The 23113-nt window shown below is 45.6% G+C and overlaps 1 protein-coding gene across 2 annotated transcripts in view; it reads right to left on the bottom strand.

Moving 5' to 3' along the window:
* Nucleotides 1-14670, bottom strand: part of GRK7 (G protein-coupled receptor kinase 7) — a 40422-nt gene extending 25752 nt beyond the window's left edge. For both annotated transcript variants that reach the window (XR_004677643.1, XM_034996049.1), the window contains exons 1-3: nt 14459-14670; nt 10718-12328; nt 8895-9332 (exon numbers count right to left, since the gene is read on the bottom strand). Coding sequence is in view for 1 of the 2 variants with exons in the window: in XM_034996049.1 (XP_034851940.1) it covers nt 8895-9332; nt 10718-11329 (1050 nt within the window). In the remaining variant the exon portion in view is untranslated. The remainder of the gene's footprint in view (nt 1-8894; nt 9333-10717; nt 12329-14458) is intronic.
* Nucleotides 14671-23113: the final 8443 nt, after the last annotated feature.

Raw genomic sequence — 23113 nt, 5'->3', positions numbered from 1 at the left:
TAACCAGTAAGCCTCAGGCTCCCAATGAATCTGAAAAGGCGGCAAGCTTAATTAGAAGAAACGGCAGCATCGTGCCCCCGGTGTGTCCAGGCCAAGCTGGATTTGATGACCGGGCGGGGAGAAAGATGCCGAAAAGGAAGCTCTCTGCGTTTGTTGGTGGTGGCCCAGCAAACTGGCCAGCGGAGCAAGAAACTGCCCGCGGGTGCCTCTTCCCCCCAGCTCATCACAAACCAGATCCACTCGGCAGCACAATCCAAACAGAAGAGGGAATCAGAATGTACATCTTTTGTTTGCCGTGGCAGGAGAACTGTTGAGCAGAGGAAAAAAACAAGCTGAGCTTAGCGCTATCAGCTGTTTCCTGGGGCTCGCTCCTTCCTTCCTCCGAGGGGGGCCTGGCCGCTTTGTTCTTGTTCCCAGCTGCTCCTCTGCGCCTTTAAGCGGTGGCCTTTGCAGACCTCAGAGGAATGCGGCCTGAGACCCCAGGGGATTTAGCTTCGAGGCTCCGCCTGCGTGCGCAGCCCCAGGCTGCAGCCTCCAGAGGGCTTGCTTTTGCTCCCCGTCTGCTTTCTGCTGGCCACTTCCTAGGTGCAGCAGGAACATCACCAGACGCAGCTTCCTGCTCTTTCTGACACCCCTGGGAGGACACCCATGCCAGAGAGACCCTGCAAGGGATCCAAAAGAGAGGTTTCTGCAATACTGCTTTCCACAGCTGTCCAGCCTGGCGTCATTCGGTGGTGGCTCAGATCCCAGCTCTCCCAGTTACTAGCTGGTCACCCCCAGCCAGTTATTCAACCTCTCTGAGCCTCACAGCTCCTCCTCCACAGGGCCATGATAAGGATTAAAGCGATAAAACACTGAGTACCTCCCAAAAGCCTGGCACACAGCGGGCCCTCAACAGGTGTTAGAGACCATGGTCACCAAGTCTGGGTTCCGGGTGTCTCAGGCAGGACAGCTACACAAGAAGAAAAACTCCAAAGCCTCTAAGATTCCATCAGATTGAAAGGCAGGGCCTGGCACATGGGCAGAGATCAAGAGTTGTGATTCTTCCACTGGAGTGTGCTCTTTGGTGATTTCATGTTCCCTGGATCTCTCCGGCAGCGGGCTGAGGCATATTTTCCATGGTGTCTCTAGGATGTGACAAGCAAGGCAACTGCGTGTGCCTGATTGGCTCGGTCAAGAGGGGAGCTGTGCGCCCCCCACCCCACTGTACACACTGCAGCCCTGGGGTCCTGCAGGCTCCCTGTGCCTCTCAGAGAACAAAGCACAGGTGCAAAGGTTACCTGAGAAGGTACAGTGCCGACAGGGGAGGCAGAAACAGTGCAACAGAAGGGATTGTGACCGAGGGGTCTGGTACTTGGCTTCGTAGAATAATCACAGCAATCATTCCTTGAGTGCCTACCAAGGGCTGAGCCTCTGCTAGGCATTTATCTGCCTTGCTTCTTAATCTTCTCATCAAACCTCAGAGGCGGGCTGTATTAACCAGGCTCACTGAAGAGGCATGACTTGCCCGGGGTCAAGCGCAGGGCTATGGCCAGACTAAGTGGCATGTCTGTGCCAATTAACGGAAGGCACTCTGCATGGCTTGGCATGTAGAGCATGAGTTGGCCCTCAGTCCTCAGTGTCCCTACGTATAGGCATCCCAGTGAGGGGTCAGCCTGTGCATCTGTCCCAGCAGCCATAGGAAGTGGCAGAGCCAGGACCGGCACACACACTTCTTCCCTCTGGTTGGCCCTGCGGGCCGTATTTCATCAGCTGCACTCGATCTGGATGGACGCTCTGAGCTTCCAACATGTGTCCATATCAACAACGATGATGCAACCTTTTGGTCCCTGATCATAGCATCCTGCATGACAGTCCCCTCCTGCCGCCCCTGTGGGCTCTCTCTCCTCGCTCTTACAATTCCCTGGACAGTGTGCTGCCAGGGCCCCCCCAGGTCTCAGGCCCTCTGCCTCACTCCCTCCTGTTTACTCTCATCCCGGCTCCCTCTTCCTGAGTGTCCTTCCAAAGCTGCTTTTGTCATTTCCCTGCCCGAAAGCCTTCAGTGGCTCCCCAACACCCTAGGCGCTCAGTTGGAATGCCCTTGTCGGACTCCTCCAGCCTCCTAGGGACTGACATCTGCTATGCTCACCGGCTGTCACCCCCTTCCAACCCTGTGACTCCGCATTCTAAGCAGCTGCAGAGTCACTACGTTCTGTGCCTGAGCCCCAGGCCTCTCGTTCCAGGCTTTTAGCTGGGCAGGATTTTTCAACTGTGACAGTATGGACTTTGTGGGCCAGATGGTTCTTTGTGGTGGGGGCTGTGCTGTGCACTGTAAGATGTTTAGCGGCATCCCTGGCCTCTACCCACTAGATGCCAGTAGCTTTTTCCCCATCATGACAACCAAAATGTCTGCAGAGATTGCCAGAATTCCCCTGGGGGCCAGAATTGCCCTCAGTTGAGGACCACGACCTATGCTGACCCTCTGCATAGCCCATTCTCTTTCTTCCTTACCTGCCTAGCTTCTGTTTGCCTTGTACATCTCAACTTGGTTGTTATTTCCTCCAGGAAACCTTTCCTGACACCGTAATCCTATGTCAGGCTGGGTGCCCTTCCTATGCACCCAACATGGACAGCTTTGGTCACCATGTATTTTTAACCACCCTTTTACTGTCAGTCTCTTCCTGGTCCTGGGGCCTTCTGGTTCCCTGTACTCGGGCACTTTGCACTGGCTCTGCCACCTGGAGTGGAGACTGTGGTACTCTGCCCAGATCCCCTCTGCAGGTGTGGCCTCCCTTGCTGCTGGGATCAGGCCAATCTGTGGTGCAGCTGAACCGTGCCCTGTGCTCAGCAGTAGCCCTGTGCTGGGGTTCGATGCTGTGCGGAAGCTGTCTTGACACATTTCTGAATTTGGATCTTGGATCTTGTCAATTAAGTCCAGTGAGATGATAGAGTATGCCCTTGGGGTAGGGAGCCTGGCTCACACACAGTCCTGTCTCCCGCCACATTTCTGCCTCCTAGCCCTGGCGTCCTGGCTGTTTCCTCCACTGTCTCCGCTTGGCAACTGTTGTGACCCTCTGCCGCTGTGGGGGGCCTGGACTCAGGTGCAGGGTTGGGCTCAGGGTTGGGGTCAGGCACTTGCTTCCTCAGGCCCACCCGTTGGGTGGGGCCCTGATGCCTACGAGGGTCTTCCTTACTCCTATCTTTCTAAGCCTAAGGGAGTGTGACATTGAATAGCAAAAACCACCATGACTTTCAACAAGATTAATCATGGAAGAAACGAGAGAGCTTTCTGCCGGCATTTGAATGAGGGTCCCCCATGTGCAATTCATGAGGAGCCTGGAAAATTATGTAGCCAGCCCTAGCTGGGACCACTGACTGCTGATGGCTCACAGCTGCACCTCACCCTGGGACCTGCTCTCGGCCCCAGGCAACTGCCTAGCCTAAGCTGCCCCCCTGCTAGCAGCCAGCCAAGGCCACTGACTGGCCCATGGGGGCATACAAAAACCTAAACTCTGTCCCCTATTTGGGACAACTCTGAAGGGCCATCCCAACTCAAGAGCTTGTTGAAGGATAGACTGAGGTCTTGGTTCCACTTCATTGTGGATCAGCTTCTCCCTCTGCCCAATCCTGCCTTCCTCATGCGTAGATCTCCTGAGAATGCACCCTAATAAGTCTTCCACATGGAAACGTGTCTCCAAGTGTGTTTCCAGGGAACCCAGCCTAAGACACTACTCCAAGGACTTTGCTGATAGCCCTCTGATAGCAAGTTAAGTTGTATTCCCCTTATGGTTAACGCTCGGATTCTCACAAATTAAGTCAAATCCTCCTTGGAGAGCCCCATGTATCACATCTTCACAGCATTTATTATAATTGACACTTTATATTCCTGTGAGTGATTTTTAAGTTCTATCTTCCCTAGACTAAGTTCCATGAGGGCAGGAAATCATGTCCATTTTTTGCTCATCTTTTTATCCTTTAGGTTTAGCGCAGTCCTGGCATGTGGGAAATGCTCAATACATATATATGGTGAATGAAGGAGTGAGTGAATGAATGAAGAGATGTTAAAAATAATTCTTAGGCTTTAATGAATATTTTTGAATGCCCTTAATAGTGATAAATACTTTCAGAATGGATTGGATGGTAGTGGTAAAAAATTACTAGGAACTAAATTTAGTCAATGACGGTGGTTATAATTTTGATGGAGACCAACGTGTGACCAAGAAGTAACCAGAATTCCACTCCTATAAGGCTCTTCCACTATTTCTCAGAAGTGAGTTCTCAAAGAGAAAGAATTTTGGAGCAGGGTCATAATGATGGTGAGGTATGAAGGTGTTAATTTTGATGAAACACATTCTGAGATCTTTTAAAAATCACTTCTTCAGTGTGTCTCTAGCACTGTATTCAGGACAATAGAAGCTTCAGACTAAATATAATGCCCATCCTCTGTCACCCATCCTCCCTCTGAATGTGAGGAGTTGGTCAGAAGCTTCAGAGCAGGACAAGGTAACCAAATGTGTCACGAGCTTTTGGCTCACAGTTCCAACTTCGTTCCCACTCCTGACAAAAGAACACGTCTTAAGGATTCATGTTCCATAAAATCTGAAGGTCACTGTTCTCCACTTAGAATAAGGAATTTGAAAGTCCCAGCATGAACCCCACTTCCCAATGTTCCTATTATATTTTCCCAGAGTCTCTAAAAAAGTGATGTGAATTAGTTTTATTGTATGCATGTAGATGTCAGCTGAATAGAGGCGGGAGTGCTTATCACATTTATTAAAAGTGAACGCAGACAGTGGCTGGGACCATGTTTATTTATGTTGTGCCTATGTGTGGGAGGCTGGCTCTGAGACATTAGTCACATCGTTCCCGTAGGTGGGGGTGCTCCTTTTTGAAGTCTTAACTCTGTCAGAGGTTCAGCTGGACTTCTGGTTGATATCCATATCAGACCAGCCTGAGGAAGATATGCTAATGTCATCACATATACTTATTCTGAGTTTTACTGGAGAAAAGCCTTTTATAGCATTAAAAACCTAGGCCATGTCCTGCTGTGTGCATTTAACAGGGTAGAATCAAGACTGTAAGTGCCCTTGAATTTGATGTACCTGGGTTCATATCACATATTAGAAATGTGTCTTTGAGTGGGCAACTTAACCTCTCTGGGTCTCAATTTCTCCATCTGTAAAACGGAGCTAATAATATTCCTACCTCATAGAATCTTCTTAAAAAAGATCTAGATCCCATCGTCTCTTGATTAAGGGGTCAGAAAGCTTTCAAACTTTTCAAACCATGGAGGTAACAGCAGTTACTAGGGGTATCCACTCTTTGCTTAGCTGACATCCATTTCTCATTCTTTTCCATCCTAATTTTCCTTTGGAGAACACATTCTTCTGATGTCAGTCCATGAGATTTAGACAGGACAGACCTTCCCCCTGGCTCCTGGGAACAGCAGTGATCTCATCCTGGTCAGTGGAATGGGTTGTGGTTGGGCATATGACTTGAGTTGTCCATTGAGAGTCTACCCTGGGAAATGTGAAAGAACTGTTTGTAAAGAAGTGTTTTCTTTCCATGGGGTTGCTCAGTTGGTAGGATATGTATGGAGATGCTGGTGGCCTTTGCGCAGGGATCACCTGAGTGAGAGTGAGGCTAACACTGAGGACACCAGAGCAGGGAAACGGGAAGAGATTCTCAGGGAATCCTCCACTGCTCAGAGATTCTCAGGGAATCCACTGCTCAGGCACCTGGATCAAGCCAAGCCTCTGAGCTTCTTAGGTATGAAAAACATTAATTTCATTTCTTAAATAACTTCATTTTGTCCCACAAGAACCCTGACTGATAGTCTAGTAAATCACAGTAACTTATTCCATATGTTAATCTTTTGAATTTACAAGACTTTTCTTCCAAATAATTCAAAGACTCTCTCATAGACTCTCTCAAAACTTGGAGATGAAGGAGGCCTTAAGGCCTACATAAGATGGCATACTGTAAGTCAGTGACACAGCTGGGATAGGGACTCAGGTTTTCTGCCTCCCCAGCCAGCACTCCTAAGCTTCCCTGCCTCTCCTGGTATGTCTGCCTCCATCTTTCTCACACCTGAGCAGAGCCACCTGTGTCTTTCTTCCCTGAGGTGCCTCCTGTCACCATATTCTAAGCGTGGTTCCGTGCTTTTCTCATCCCCTCCACTGAGGACAGCCATGTTTTAAGAGAAGGAAGTCCAGGTGTGGGTCTTTTTTTTTTTTTTTTCCTTCAGGTGTGCGTCTTGATGGAGCCTAGGTGAGAGGCCAGGGGGGCTGAACTGTGGACACAGGACGGCTCAGAGCCCAAGGCCTTTCCTCAACCCACATCACCTCATGTGTGGATCCTTTCAGTAGCTGCTTGTGGGTCCCCCACCCCCAGTCTCTTTCTTCTTTAATTCATCTTACACAGTGTCCAAATCATCTTCCTAAAGAATCACTCCAGTCATGCCACTTTCTTGTTGAAAAACCTTCAGTGGCTCTCTGTTGCCTATAGAGCGATGTCCAAAGTGCGTCACCTAATATCCCCCAATAGCCTGAAAGGGCCTGTACCCCTTCAAGGACGACTAGCTCCTACCTAGGGAAGAATTACTCACTTGGAAGAATCAAGTCCAGAGTTTCAAATTCTATTACAGCCTCAAGTTCTATTATAATAGATGGTACACATTCTGAGCCCTGTTGGAAAGGAAAACATTGTCCCTCTCACAATGTCTAGCACCTTACTATCTTTTTGATTAATTTTAATGCTATCATACAAAAATCTTTCCCCCAGCTACCTTCTATTAGCTCACAGTTCTGTAGGTCAAAAGTTTGGGTACAGCATGGCAAGGTTCTTTGGTTAGGATCTTACAAGACCCAAGTCAAGATATCTGCTGGGCGGCATTCTTACCTGGAGCCCAGGATTTGCTTCCAGATTCAGATGGTTATGGCACATGGAAAAGGCCAAAATGCCAGAGATATTGATCTCATCATCCTGCAGCTGCTGACTAACACTAGCGCCACTAATCTCCACACAACTTGTTACATAAGGAAAATAAACCCCTGTCTGGTTTAATCCACTGCTATTTGGGTTTTCTACGATATGCTGCTGAAATCAACCCTTAACTGATACAGCTCCCATGACTATGCCATTCCTACCACTCATCCTATTTATTTAACCTAACCTCTTCAAGGCTCTTCTTCCACATCCCCTACATATTGATATTCCCCAGCTGCCATTCCTAGTCCTCTTCCCTCATTATTTCCCATGTGACTCAGTGGGGCCTGACACTTCCCAAGTCACAGTGACTCCAAATCCCAATATCTAGCCCAGACCTTTCTCCATAGCACCAGACCTACAGGTCTAAATGCCCAGGGAACATCTCTACCTGTCTGTCTCATATACAACACAATCATCACTGACTGAATTTGCTAGCTTTTCCACAGTTCTGCTCTTCCTTCTAGTCAGTGGAGCTAGAGACCTTCTCTGTTCCTCACCATCATACCCAGCTGGTCTTGATGTCCTAGCAGGTCTCTTTCCAATGGTGACAATCTCCTCCCACATCTTTAATCCTACTATTTTCTACAAGTACCCACCATCTCTTCCTGGGTCACTGCATTAGCCTCTTAACTAGGTCCTCTGCCTCCCATCTACAACTCAAATTGGTCTTTTAAAAATGCAAATCTACTCATGTCATTCCCCTTGAAAGCCTTCAATGGCTCCTTGGCCCCCACAAGAAAGCATTCCAATGACTTTGCATGAACCCTACACATCTTGTCAACACCCCTTATATTACAGCTACATAAAATCACCTGCACTTTCCCAAATTTGCCATGGTTTTCCTCACTTCATTGCCCAATTATCCTCTCTGCCTTATAAGTTGGAAACTGTACAAAAACAAAGTTTCAAGTGAATATTTAAGAGCCTGACTTAGGCCCTTGTCTTCCTGCGCTTTCTCCCACCTTTGTGCAAAGAAACTCAGTGGTAAAGACCTGTCAGAATCAAAGAGAGTTTGTATTGTTTACTTAAATAATTGCTAAATTAATGAAAGAATTAATACCTTTTTAATCAAAGAATTCTCTGCAAGCCACTTCGAACCAAAATGATCAAAATAAATATCAGTTGCCTTTGTTCTCTTCTATACATTTTCATTCAAAATTTCACCTTTATCCAAAGTAACCCCTCCCTGCCCCCCCGCCAATCTGCACTCAGTGGGAAAGGAGATACTTACTTTAATGTACTAAGTATTAGGGGTTTCTTCTTCTTTTTTTTTTTTTTAAGATTTTATTTATTTATTTGAGAGGGAGAGACTGAGAGAGAGAGAGCACATGAGAGGGGGGAGGGTCGGGAGCGTCAGAGGGAGAAGCAGACTCCCTGCCGAGCAGGGAGCCCGATGCGGGACTCGATCCAGGGACTCCAGGATCATGACCTGAGCTGAAGGCAGTCACTTAACCAACTGAGCCACCCAGGCGCCCAGGTTTCTTCTTTTTCTTATCCTATTGAAGTTTACCTGCCAGGATCCTGGAATTTTAGGACCCAACCCCTAAAATTTTCCAGAGGAGGAAACCAAGTCTCTATTGACTCAGGATCATGGCACTGGGGAGGTGGTTATTGGTGGAACATACTAGATGCCCACTATGGATTTAGCTCATTCCATCTCACCATGAAAGCACAGACTATCTCCAGCTCACAAAGAAGGCTCCCTGTGCCTGCCAGAAGAAGAGAGCAAAGTAGCCCCCAAATAGCCAGTTAAGCTAATCCTCTTACATCATTCCACTCAAGGCAAGATGACAGCATAATGGCTTTAGGAAGAAGGAAATTAGAAGAATTATGCCGAAGGCTCCGTTTGCCTGGGGAATAGATCAGCCTTCTCCCCTCCTCTCCGACTCTGTGCCCTACCCTTAGGACCGAGGAGAGCCACTCACCCTCTGTGTGACAGGCTTGCCGTCCTGGATCTGCACGGCCAGCCCCAGGTCAGACAGCCTGCAGTTGCCGAGGTCGTCCAGAAGCACGTTCTCAGGCTTCATGTCCCGGTAGACGATGCCGAGGGAGTGGAGGTGCAGCACTCCACAGGTCATCTGGGCCGAGTAGAAGACCACCCTGCTCATGGCCAGGCCCCGCATGCCCACACTATAGATGTGGAACTTGAGGTCTCCCCCATTCATCAGGCTCATGACCAGGCAGAGATGGGACTTGCTCTCAAAGGCGTAGGCCAGAGAGACGATGAAAGGGCTGTTGACCTTTTCCAAGATTTCCTTTTCCAAAAGAGCCATTTTCTCGCCATTTTTCTTCTTCAGCCGCTTCTTGTCCAGTTTCTTACAGGCATACATCTTACCAGTGTTTTTCACCTGGACAGCACACACCTTAAGGGGAGAAAGAAGGGGAGTGGATGAGGTAGAAGAAGGAAGCACTGGAGAGGAAAGGGAGCAAGGCTGATTCAGGGTGTGGAAGGGCAGAAATCAAGGGAGGTAAAAAGACGGCAGGCTTCTGAGAAAAAGAGAAGCTGTGAGTAATAGGGGTTCTTCAGGAAAGAGCTGGGACCACCATGAGGTACCACTGTACCTCCCACTAGATGGACCATAATGAAAAATAAAGGGGAAATAGCAAGTGCCAGCAAGGAAGTGGAAAAACTGGAACCCTCATGCCTTGCTGGTGGGAACCTAAAATGTGGAAGATTTTGGTGGTTCCTCTGAAAGTTAAACATAGAATTGCCACATGACCCAGCAATTCCATTCCTGGGCAGAGACACAAGAGCAATGAAAACAGGTATTCAAATACACGTACATGAACGTTCATAGCAGCACTGTTTACGACAGCCAAAAGGTGGAAACAACCCAAGTGTCCATCAACAGATGAATGGATAAGTGAAATGTAGTGTACCCATACAATAGACTAGTCAGCTATGAAAAGGAATGAAGTACTGGTAGACCTATGATGTGAATGAACCTCTAAAACACTACGCTCGGTGAAAGAAGCGCGTCTTCTTATCGCGTGACTCCATGTACACGAAACATCAGAGTCGGCAAAACCATGGAGACAGAAAGCCGACCAGGGGTTACCAGGAGCTGTTGGGAGGGGGATGGAGAGTAACTGTTAACGGGTACAGGGGTGATGAAAATGTCTTGGAACTACATAGAGGGGATGCCTACACAACATTAGTATGAATGTACTAAGTGCCACTGAATTGTATACTTTTTTGTTGTTGTTGTTAGTGGTTAATTTTACGTTATGCGAATTTTACCTCAAAACATGTCTTTCTAGTGCTCGCCTCGGCAGCACGTATACTAGAAAATGTTTTTCTACTTAAAAAAAGAAAGGGCTGACCACAGCAGTGGTATAAAACTGATTCTAGACTTTACTTCAAGATAAGTGTTTTCTCAGATATCTGAAGTTTTTCTCAAGTTACACCCATTACCACAATTAAAGGGAAAGGGAGAGCTCCCGCTGTTGTGTGTTGCTATCGTTCTCCAAAGCGTCCAGGGCACTTCAGCGTGCTTCTGGTGTAGACCCCATGATAAAGACTCTTGGCCAGCTCCACGTCTTGTTTGTCTTTCCTATGCCACTCTTATTTTATTTCACGTGGTGACCAGAAAAAAGATGTGAGAGTGAGCTAGGAATTCTCCACAGGCGGCACTGAAATTAGTTCTAAGTAAGTTCTCGTAAGATTTTTTTTTTTTTTTAAAGGCAAAACAAACCCCTTTTATGCTGTGTACTTCACCTTCCAGTCTGGCCATTCTGAGACACTTACCTCCCCAAAACCACCTCTCCCCAGGACTCGGAACTCGTTGAAGGACTTTTCTGACACCGGTTGCATCTCAAAGGCTTTCCACTGCAGGAACTGGTCATAGAAGGGGCTGGCCAGGAAATCCTGGAAGGGCTGGGCCTGCAGGAAGGCCATGACCTCAGCCTTGGCCTGTGCTACCAGGGCCAGCTGCCCTTCCTCGGCGGTGGCTGCTTGGCGCTTGGCGGCCAGCGCTGGGCTGAGGAAGGGGTGCGGGTGCCCTGGAGCAGAGGCAGCCCCACAAGTGGCCACCAGCCCCTGCAGCGTGCTGCCCTTGGCGGGGCCGTCCTCGGCCAGCTCCCAGCTCTGCACCTCCTCGAGGAAGGCCACGGCCTCTTGGTATGGGGGCACCGTGGCTAGGAAGTCCCGAAAGAGGCGGCGGCCGACGGGCTGCTGCTCGCACAGGCCGTTGAAGTCCCGGGGCAGGGACTGGCGCAGCTGGGTGCAGCTCTGTGGCCCGGGCAGGGCCAGGCTCTGGCGCCGCCGCTGCAGCTCCCTGCTGTCTCCATCCGAGGTCTTCCGGGCCTGCAGGTAGGCCGTGTTGGCGATCAGGTTGTCCAGGGCCCCCGTGTCGACCATGGCTGAACACAGGGTATGCTCCCGGGAAAAGAAAAGGAAGGCTGGAAGGCTGTGGTGGGGACCCAGTCAGGTCTGGGGCCAGTTGGCCGGTTTCCCTTGCCAGGTGCAGTAGCCTGCAGAGGATTTACAGCGAGGCTTCTAGTCTGCGGGTGGGCCTGGTGGAGGGTACAGAAAGAGGTTTCTCTGGTAAGAAGCTTTGCTGGCTATGTATAGCCGGCCAGCGAAGGGCACAGCACAGGTCACGCTCCCGTCCATCGAGAGGAAAGCAGCCTGACACACCTGCGGGGGCTACTTGTTCATCATGGGGGCCTTTTCCATGCACGGCTGCTCCCGGAATACGCAGCTACCACTTTCCAAAGGAAAGGAGTCATCATAAGGTGATATACTATTTGTTGCTCACGGCATTATTTTACTAAACTGTTTCTAATTTGACATGTCTCCTAGCAGGCTCAAGCTATGTAAACTCCTAGGAATGCCAGGTCAGGAAAAGGAATGGTGAGAAGCAGGAGAGGTTTTCTTCCTTGTCCAGCAGCCCGACTCAGAGCAGGTTACAGAAGGGGATGCTCTGAACTTTGAGGCCTGAGACGTGTTCCCAGAGGTCCTCGGGGACTCACGTTGTGGCCCTCGGAGTGGGCGGTGGCTGTCCCACAGCCAGTTGCACACTGAACAGCCTGCAGAGATTGTCCAGTTATGGCTTTCCTCGTTCCCAGGAGCCTGGGACCTAAAGTGCTGGGCTAAGAAAAGGGGGGGTCATCTTGACCCAAAACATCCCATCAAGTGACATAAGCAGAAAAAGAACACCACTTCACCACATGTGGTTGCAACGGTCCTGAGGGCACAATCTATTGAGTGGAATCTGAATGTGAAGGAGCCTTCTGTGTTGAGACCCAGGGCAGGGCACTTTCAGGCGTGGCCCCTCGACATCTTTGCCAACACTCCCTCACGGAGCCAGGAAGCTTCCCTCCATGGAGATCACTCAGAGCCACCACGGACCACGACCTCACAAAGAACAGAAATTGGTTTAGACAGAGATCAGGCTAAGAACCTCTGCTCCAAAAATAACACTTGTGTCCTACAGGGCAAGAGTACTTAGGCTTTTTCTTCACAAAGCAAGGCTAAGGCAGCTTAAAAACAAAGTCATTCAGTATTATGCCAGAGTGTTTAAAAGGGAAGAAGAGAAAGAGAGAGAGAGAGAAAGGAGGAGGGGGGAAAAAGCCGGTAAGCCTTTTTCCAAACAAACAACTTCTAGCAAACACTCTGTCAAAACATCGTCATGACCGCCTCGGTCTGCCTGTCAGAGCCTGCCCACCGTTCCCCAGAGCAGATGCACGCTTGGCCTCATGCTACCAAGAATTATGTAATGAACTCGTGGGTGCCCTTTGGCTTTGCACTGCTGTGCTGTAAACCATCACCCCTATGGTAGAGATGGGTGAGCTACACCAGTGACCACTGCTCAGAAGGAACCACACCATCGGCTTTGAATCTCACACAAGAAATGTTGGTACTTTTTTTTGTTCTTGATGTGTCATCCTGGGGCCACATTTCTGAGTAGTGAAAAATCAGTCTGAGAATCACTCTTCAGGAGGAAATGCCTTTTCCTGTGGTTCTTATGAATACAATAGCAATCTAACAGGGCAGAACTTTGAGAAAATGGTAGAATTGTCATCCCATGGATATTTAACCTTATCACCAAAAAAAAAAAAGAATGCTTTTCACTGACGAACATACATGCTATGAACTGCTTGATTCCACTTGGACTAGTCATCTAGTCATCACTTCACCCAGCACTGTCAATAGTTTCTGTCAACAGAAATATGCGAGACCACACAGGGAGTTTAAGGTCTTCTAGTAGCCACAATAAAAAAGGTAAAGAAAAAACGAGTGAAATGAACTTTAGTAATTATTTAGCCCAGTATATGCAAAATATTATCATTTCAACATGTGACTGATATAAAAGTTGCTAATGAGACATTTTACATCCTTTTTTACGTCCTGAGTTTTCAAAATATGTTTGTATTTGACACTTACCACACATCTCAATTCAAATTACCTACATTTCAAATGCTCAGCAGACACATGTGTCCAGGGGCTACCTTATTGGACAACACAAAATTAACCCTTCCTTACCTAGTTTTGTCATTAAGTAAGAGAAATTGTTCTTAGGTTTGTTTGTTTTCTAATTAGGAATCCCATAGACCATCTATGTAAAAAAACAAAACAAAACTCACTCTCTTATTCACTAAAAATTATCTGACTGGGGGTGCCTGGGTGGCTCAGTCGTTGAGCGTCTGCCTTCCGCTCAGGTCATGATCCCAGCGTCCTGGGATCGAGCCCCGCATCGGGCTCCCTGCTCCTCAGGAAGCCTGCTTCTCCCTCTCCCACTCCCCCTGCTTGCGTTCCCTCTCTCACTGTGTCTCTGTCTGTCAAGTACATAAATAAAAAATCTTTAAAAAAAAAAAATTATCTGACTGATGAGAACACAATTTAGATAATATTTGAACACCAAGTTTAAAAGTTACACAATGACTACATGTTGCCTACTGGCAATTTAAAACAGAGTATCATTATTTTTAAGTTTTACGCATGTGAAAAAAAAAAAGGTCTGTTTAAAATGGAACACTTTATGTGATTACTAACAATTAGGGTCCAGGGCTGTTCCCAACTTGATGAAACAGTAACTGTAGATCCAATTAAAGAACAGCATTGTATCTTTAGCTTTAAAAGCAGAGCCAAATGCTGGGCACATTCAGGATACCCTGTGTCAGTGGGGAAAGTACCAGAAAACTTGGAGATGTGACCCAACGGGTACAAGCACTAACTCCAGCACCGCTTGGGAGAGCCGCATCTCGGCTCTAGGAAGTCCTGGCTGTGTGATATTCAGCAAATTACTTAACTTTTCTGAGCTTCGGTCTCATTATCTGAAAACGGAAATAATCAGTGTTGATTCTTGAGTAGGTTCTTTAGAGAATTAAATGCCAAATAATGGTTGGCACAGTGAACTGTACTTGCTTTTAAATGATGACTATCATCAAAACTGCATCTAAAATTATGCTTTTCTGATATGCAGAGATGAGGTAGGAGAGACCTAAGCAATGAGGAAGAAGGTGGGCTTCTGTGTGCAATGCTCACCTAGCATAGAGCAGCCAACCCAGGGTTTCATGTGACCTTGGAAAGCTGTGGGGTCTGGTGCAGCTGGAAGACAGAGAGAACAGACTCGTTAAGTGACAGCACAACGTCTAACAATAAACCGCTGCAACGAAATGATTTATGACATTCTGCCATAAACACAGAAGATTAAACTCTGTCATGTGGAAAGAGGAGATACTTCATTTTGAAAGGAAAATAAATTTTTATGATGGAGAAAACAATGAAAATATTTTACTATCTTTTATGACTAATTTTGTAACCTAGAGAAAAGAAAAAAAAAACCTCTTTACCCACGTCTTCCATTACATTTTTTTTTTTAAGATTATTTATTTATTTATTCATGACAGACAGAGAGAGAGGGAGAGAGAGGCAGAGGGAGAAGCAGGCTCCCAAGGAGCAGGGAGCCCAATGCAGGACTCGATCCCAGGACCCCGAGATCATGACCCGAGCCGAAGGCAGACGCTCAACCATCTGAGCCACCCAGGCGCCCCGTCTTCCATTACATTTTGCAGCATGTGGCTTAAAGCATTATTTCTGATATGTATTTTTTTTAAGATTTTATTTATTTATTTGACAGAGAGATAGACAGAGCCAGAGAGCACAAGCAGAGGGAATGGCAGAGGGAGAGAGAGAAGCAGGCTCTGCACTGAGCAGGGAGCCTGACGCGGGGCTCGATCCCAGGACCCTGGGACCATGACCTGAGTCGAAGGCAGATGCTTAACCATCTGAGCCACCCAGGTGTCCCTGATATGTATGTTCTTAAATTTTAAAATGCTCTGATGTCATATGACATTTGAAACTCATAGAACATAAATAAAAATTAGGTTAAATTAGTAATGTGGTAGGCTTGGTCTGTTTCTCTAAGGATTTTTTTTTTTTTAAAGATTTTATTTATTTATTTGAGACAGAGAGAATGAGAGACAGAGAGCATGAGAGAGAGGAGGGTCAGAGGGAGAAGCAGACTCCCTGCCGAGCAGGGAGCCCGATGCGGGACTCGATCCCGGGACTCCAGGATCATGACCTGAGCCGAAGGCAGTCGCCCAACCAACTGAGCCACCCAGGCACCCTCTCTAAGGATTTTTAACATTGAAAATACATCCTAGGATAAAGAAAATAGTAAAGCAAGGTTTCTAGAAAGAACATGACCCTCTTTTACAATCGACAGTTCTCTGCATGGCCCAATAGCACATGTATTGGAGGACGGAGAATTATGAAATAATACAACTTGATATGATGTGATCTCAGAAACAAGATCTTTTGAACATTGAATGTAAGTTCTGAAGCAGATTAATAGGTTAGCATTAGGATACCCAAAGAAGCCAGATTATTCCTCAACTTCTGACTTAAATCTTTCCATAGTAAAGATTTTGCTTTTTTCTTTTAGTAGAAGCCCTCTACTGGAAGGAAAAGCAAAAGAGTCTTTATACTTCCAACAACAGCTGAGCATACTTTATATTTTAATGATTTGAGGAAGTCAAGGATATCTTATTGGTTAAAATTTGTTGAATGGGGGCGCCTGGGTGGCTCAGTTGTTCAGCATCTGCCTTCGGCTCGGGTCATTATCCCAGGGTACTGGGATGGAGCCCCGCATCAGGCTCCCTGCTCCGCGGGAAGCCTGCTTCTCCCTCTCCCACTCCCCCTGCTTGTATTCCCTTTTTCGCTGTGTCTCTCTGTCAAATAAATAAATAAAATCTTAAAAAATAAATTAATTAATTAATAAAATTTGTTGAATACTAAACAGAGAACCTAGGGAGCTAGATAAATTGTAGACTACTGTTTCAATGTGGTTATAGAGTTTTCTCACAAAAAATTAGTCTTCAAGCACTTTGTCTTTTCTGTTGAAATACTGAATAGTAAGACCAATGGGTGGTCCAGCTGGATTTTCTGCAACAGAGTTCTAGAGACATCTGAAGTTTTCTTAGGGAAATTAGAAAGGAGTGATACACAAGGTATTTTCAGAGAACTAAGTATAAAAATCATACAGGAGATGAAAATCACAATTTTATCACACCATTTTTAGAGATCTTTTGTTATGGAAAATCTCAAACATACATAAAAGTACAGAGAATAGTAAAATGAACTTCCCCATACTCATCACCCAACTTTATTATTGGCATTATTAGCATTTTGCCAATTTTCTTTCATTTTCATCGAACACCCTCTTGTATTGTTTGTTCTTTTTTTTTTTTTTTTGAGAAAGAGAGAGAGAGAGAGCATGAGGGTGGGTGAGGGGCAGAGGGAGAGGGAAAGAGAATCTTAAGTGGGCTCCACACCCAGGGCAGAGGCTGATGCGGGCAATCCCACAACCCTGAGATCAGGACCTGAGCCAAAATCAAGAGTTGGACGCTTAACCAACTGAGCTACCCAGGCGCCCCTCTTTTTTTTTTTTAACAATTTAATTTTTTCAGATCAGTTTTTGATTCACGCAAAATTAAGAGGAAGGTACAGAGATTTTCCATATACTCCCTGCCCCACAACATGCACAGCCTCCCCCACTATCAACATCCCCCTCCCCTTCCAAGTGGTACATTTGTTACAATTAATGAATCTATACTGACACATCATAATCACCCAAAGTTCATATTTTACAGTGGGGTCTTCCTACCACCCCTTTTTTTCCTGCTGGATTATTTTAAAGAAGATCCCATGTCATTATATCTGTAAATGCTTTGGTATTTATATATACCACATATACATACATGTTTGTATACATACACATATTATATATTTATATTTTATATAATATAACAAGCAGGGGTTGGTGAAGCAGCTTAGAGATTAGCCCTTAGCAGAAAGCTGCTCCCAACCTGAGGACTGGAGGGTCAAAGGGGAGATGAGGTGTGTTACTAGAGCCCTTGGGCCACAAATGCATAATGACCCACAGAACCATGATGGGCTGTAGTGGGTTGAATGATATGTTCAAGTCCTAAACCCCGGTACCCGTGAATGTACCTTATTTGGGAAAAGGGACTTTGCAGATGTAATCAAGTTAAGATGAGGTTATACTAGATTGGGGGTGGGTGGGTAAATAACTGGTATCTTTATAAGAAAAGAGAGAGATGTGGATTAAGAGACACACAGAGACTAGGCAATATAAAGATGGAAGCAGAGATTGGAGGGATGCATTTACAGGCCAAGGAATGTCAAAGATTACCAACAACCACCAGAAGTTAGGAGAGAGACATAGAATGGACTCTCCCTCAGAGCCTGCAGAAGGACCCAACCCTGCTGACACCTTGCTTTTGGACTTCTGGTCTTCTGAACTGTGAGAGAATAAATTTCACTCGTTGCAAAGCACCCAGTTTGTGGTAATTCATTACAGCAATCATAGGAAAGTAATACAGGGGCTGTGTGGTAGAAGCTGGGGCCAGGGAGGCAGAGTTTGTCCAGTGGGAGCTGAGATGTCAGAGAAGATGCCGCCAGAGATGCCACCTGAACCTGAGAGAGACAGGAGAGAAACCCTAGTATCCTGTCGTCATCAGCAGAATCTGGCCAGAAGCCGGGAGGCAAGTGCTAACGGGCTGAACTGCTTGCCTCCAAATTCATATGTTGAAACCTTAACCCTCAATGCCACTGTATCTGGAGATGGGGCTGTTATGAGGGAATTAAGGTCAAATGAGATCATAAGAGTGGGGCCCTATAGAACTTATGGCCTTATAAGGAGGGGAAGATCCCTCTCCACTACCCCCACACCTGCCATGTGAGGACCCAGCAAAAAGGGAGACTCCAAACCAGGAAGAGTGCTCTCTTCAGAACCCAACTATGCTGGCACCCTGATCTTGAACTTCCAGCCTCCAGAACTGTGAGAAAATAAATTTCTGTTGTGTAAGCCACCCAGTCTATGGTAGTTTGCTGTGGCAGCCAGAGCAGGCTAATACAGCAAGGGAGGATGGGAGGTGAGCCCCCAGGGATACAGACCAGAAAAGGGCAAAGTCAGAGAAAGTATCTGTGAGCAAATAGGCCAGTGATCAGTGTAATGATTGTGCCATTCTCACCCTTAATACAATTACCAATATTCTTTAATATGATCTATTATCCAGAAACAAACCTATGTGTTAAGCCTTGACATGTAGGGGTTTTTTTTATTACCCAACCCAGTTTAGCTTATCCTAAAATCGTTTATAACTTGGGTATGTTACTACTTCCTCCTGGCCAAGGGCTATGTGAAAACATTCACACATGTATTCATTCACTCAGAACACTGAGTGAGCACCTACTGTGCATCAGAGATCACAACTAGGGCCTGCGGGTACAATGATGACTGAGAGCCCTGCCACTTGCCTTCTTTGTTCTTCTCTTCAACATGTCTTTATTGGGGTCACCTACAGGCCTGGCATTGTGCTGGGGCTCTGGCCACAGTGGGGAGCCAAAGCAGATGTGGTCCCTGCCCTCATGGAACTTGTCATCTAGTGAGGAAGACAAAATTAAACGTGTGATTTTCCATTTGTGTCAGGTGATTCAGCAGGGGTTATGTGATACCATGACCAGGCATGGCAGGGGAATCGGCCAGGCAGGTCAGGAGGGCTGAGTGTTATTCTGAAGGAAAGGGAGGGAGGGGAGGAACATTTCCAGAAGTGGGAGCAGCCAATTCAATGCCAAAGACCAGTGGAGTATTGTGAATGAGGGGGAAGATCTGTGGTACCAGACGAGGCTGTAGGGACAGCCAGGAGTCAAACCATCCTTTTAAGGATTTGGTCTCTGTCCTAAGAACAACGGGAGGCCATCAGAGTGTTGAACCACATAACATCGTTATATTTCTGTGAGTTCTCATGACATAACATGATTATATTTCTGTGAGTTTTCATGATCAAGGATATTTGAAGTCACTCGGTGTTGTGCTGCATATTCTGGGGGTGGGGGGGTTGCCAGGGAGAGACAGTTAATGTATTATTGGTTAACTGGTTAAACGTGCTATTTTAATAAAATATTGAGACTCAGAAAAGATTTGGCAATTTGGAGGTCACTAGGGAGCTGGACAAGAGCAGTTTCAATGGTGTGGTATGATGAAACCTTTATTAGTATGTTCAGTAGCGAATGGAAGAAGGTAAACTGGAGGCATGGGGTCAGTATAAGCTAGTCTCCTGAGGAATTTTGCTCAAGGGTATTATCACTGGAGTGAGTAGCTAAGGTGGGGGCGGCGGGGCAGGGGGGAGATAAGATTGCTGGAGGAGAGGAGGTCAGGGAATTTAGAAACCAGGGTACTAGAAGCATCATCCATGTGAATATTGAAATCACCAAGAATTACCCAAAGGGAAGTGATGGACGAACTGACAGAGAGCGGGGCTAGCATCTTCAAAGAACAAAGGAGAGTGACTGGGCCCACAGGAAGACTGTGGTGAGTGGTGGTCTAATGACCCGAGAGTCAGAGCTGGATGTTTTTAGGGAGGGAAGCAGCAACAGAAAGAAATGAAGGTGCCTTGCCCATTGCCAGCTTCAGTGATAGGAGGGAGCAGGAAGGTTGCAGAAGAAGCAGTGTCCTCAAAGGAGGGACAGGTTTCAGTGAGAATAAGAAAGTGATGGATGAAACCAAGAGCTAATTCTTTGAAAAGATAAACAAAAATAGGTAAACCTTTAGCCAGATTCATCAAGAAAAAAAGAGAGAGGACCCCTATACATAAAATCGGAAATGAAAGAGAAGTAACAACTGACACCACAGAAATACCAAGGTTTATAAGAGACTACAACAAAGAATGTATATGCCAACAAATTGGACAACAAGAAGAAACAGATAAATTTCTAGGAACATAAAATCTTCCAAACCTGAATCAGGAAGAAAGAAAATCCGAACAGACCAACCAGTAATAACAAAATTGAATCAGTAATCAAAAAGCGACCAACAAACAAAAGTCCAGGACCAGACAGATTCACAGGGGAATTCAACCAAATACTAAGAAGAGTCCATGCCTTTTCTCCTCAAACTATTCAAAAAAAATACAAGAGGAAGGAAAGCTCCCAAATACATTCTTTTTTTTTTTTAGGCGTTTTATGTATTTATGTATTATTTATTTTTTAAATTTTATTGTTATGTTAATCACCATACATTACATCATTAGTTTTTGATGTAGTGTTCCATGATTCATTGTTTGCGTATAACACCCAGTGCTCCATACAGTACGTGCCCTCTTTAATACCCATCACCAGGCTAACCCATCCCCTCACCCCCCTCCCCTCCAGAACCCCCAGTTTGTTTCTCAGAGTCCATAGTCTCTCATGGTTCGTCTCCCCCTCCGATTTCCCCCCCTTCGTTTTTCCCTTCCTGCTATCTTCTTCTTCTTCTTCTTTTTTTTTTAACATATAATGCATTATTTATTTCAGAGGTACAGGTCTGTGATTCATCAGCCTTACACAATTCCCAGCGCTCACCATAGCACATACCCTCCCCAGTGTCTATCACCGAGCTACCCCATCCCTCCCACCCCCCACCACTCCAGCAACCCTCAGTTTGTGTCCTGAGATTAAGAATTTCTCAGATCAGTGAGATCATATGATACATGTCCAAATACATTCTAAAGAGGCCAGCATTACCATGATACCAAAACCAGACATGGACACTAAAAAAAGAAAAGAAAATTATAAGCCAATATCCCTGATGAACATAGATGCAAAAATCCTCAAAATAGTAGCAAACCTCATTTAACAATATATTGGAAGGATCACCACCATCAAGTGGGATTATATTCTGGAGATGCAAGTACAGTTCAATATTCACAAATCAATCAACACGATACACCACTTCATCACAATGAAGGATAAAAATCATATGATGATCTCAATAGATGCAGAGAAGCATTTGACAAAATTCAACATCTGTTCACGATAAAAACTCAACATACTAGGTTTAGAGGGAATGAACCTCAATAAATAAAGGCCATATAAGAAACACACAGCTTGGGGCGCCTGGGTGGTTCAGTCGTTAAGCGTCTGCCTTCAGCTCAGGTCATGATCCCAGGGTCCTGGGATTGAGCCCCGCATCAGGCTCCCTGCTCTGCGGGGAGTCTGCTTCTCCCTCTCCCACTCCCCCTGCTTGTGTTCCTGCTCTCGCTGTCTCTCTGTCAAATAAATGAATAAAATCTTTAAAAAAAAAAAAAAAAGAAAGAAAGAAACACACAGCTAACATCAATGGTGAGAAACTGAGAGCTTTTCCTTTAAGATTGGGAGCAAGACAAGGATTCCACTCTCCCTACTTTCATTCAACATAATACTGGAGGTCCTAGCCATAGTAATCAAACAAACAAAAAAAGGAATAAAAGGCATCCATATTGGCATATTGGCAAGGAAGAAGTTAAACTGTCACTATTTGCAGATAACATGATACTATACATAGAAAACCCTCAAGATGCCACAAAGCAACTATGAGAACTCATAAATGAATTCAGCCAAGTTGCAGGACACAAGATTAATACACAGAAATCGGCTGTGTTTCTATACACTAATAACAAAGTGGCAGAAAGAAAAATTAAGAAAGTACTTCCATTAACAATTGCTCCAAAAAGGATGAAATACCTAGGAATAAACTTAACCAAGGAGGTGAAAGATTGGTTCTCTGAAAACTATAAAACATTGGTGAAAGAAATTGAAGACAACACAAACAAATGGAAATATGTTCCATGCTCATAGATTGGAAGAATTAATATTGCTAAAATGCCTATACTACCCAAAACAACATACAGATTCAGTGCAATCCCTATCAAAATACCAAAAGCATTTTTCCCCCAAAGCATTTTTCATGAACTAGAACAAATAATAGCAAAATTTGTACGTAAACACAAAAGGCCATGAATAGCTAAAGCAATCTTGAAAAAGAATAAAGCTGGAGGTATCACAATGCCAGATGTCAAGGTATACTGCAAAACTGCAATAATTAGAACAGTATGGTGTTGGCACAAAAATGGACACACAGATTAATGGAACAGAATAGAGAGCCCAGAAATGAACCCATAATCATATGGTCAATCAATCTTTGACAAAGGAGGCAAGAATATACAATTAGGGGGGTGCCTGGGTGGCTCAGTGGTTTGAGTGTCTGACTTCAGCTCAGGTCATGATCTTGGGGTCCTGGGATTGAGCCCCACACTGGGTTCCATGCTCAGCAGGGAGTCTGCTTGTCTCTTTCCTGCTGCCCCTCCCCCAGCTCATGCTCTCTCTGTCTCAAATAAATAAATAAATAATTTTTTTTTTTTAAAGAATATACAATTAGGAAAAGACAGTCTCTTCAATAAATGGTACTGGGAAAACTGAACAGCTATGTGCCAAAAATGAAACTGAAGCACTTTCTTAACATCATACACAAAAATAAACTCAAGATGGATTACAGACCTAAATGTGAGACCTGAGATCATAAAACTCCTAGAAAAAAATATAGGCAGTAATTTCTTTGACATCAGCCATAGCAACATTTTTCTACATATGCCTTCTCAGGCAAGGGAAACAAAAGCAAAATGAACTACTGGGACTACATACATCAGCACACCTAAACTTTATCAAGGGGTCTGTCTATAGTCACTCACAAGACCTCAGTTCCAGGCCATCTGTCCTCAAAAAATTAAAAATAGAATTACCATATGACAACAATCCTACTACTGGGTATTTACCCAAAGAAAATGCAAACACTAACTCAAAAAGATACATGCAACCCTA

The sequence above is a fragment of the Mirounga leonina genome, unplaced genomic scaffold (assembly GCF_011800145.1).
Source record: "Mirounga leonina isolate KUSES-001 unplaced genomic scaffold, KU_Mleo_1.0 Mir_115, whole genome shotgun sequence".
Classification (NCBI taxonomy): domain Eukaryota; kingdom Metazoa; phylum Chordata; class Mammalia; order Carnivora; family Phocidae; genus Mirounga; species Mirounga leonina.
This window is presented reverse-complemented; position numbering and strand designations above follow the sequence as displayed.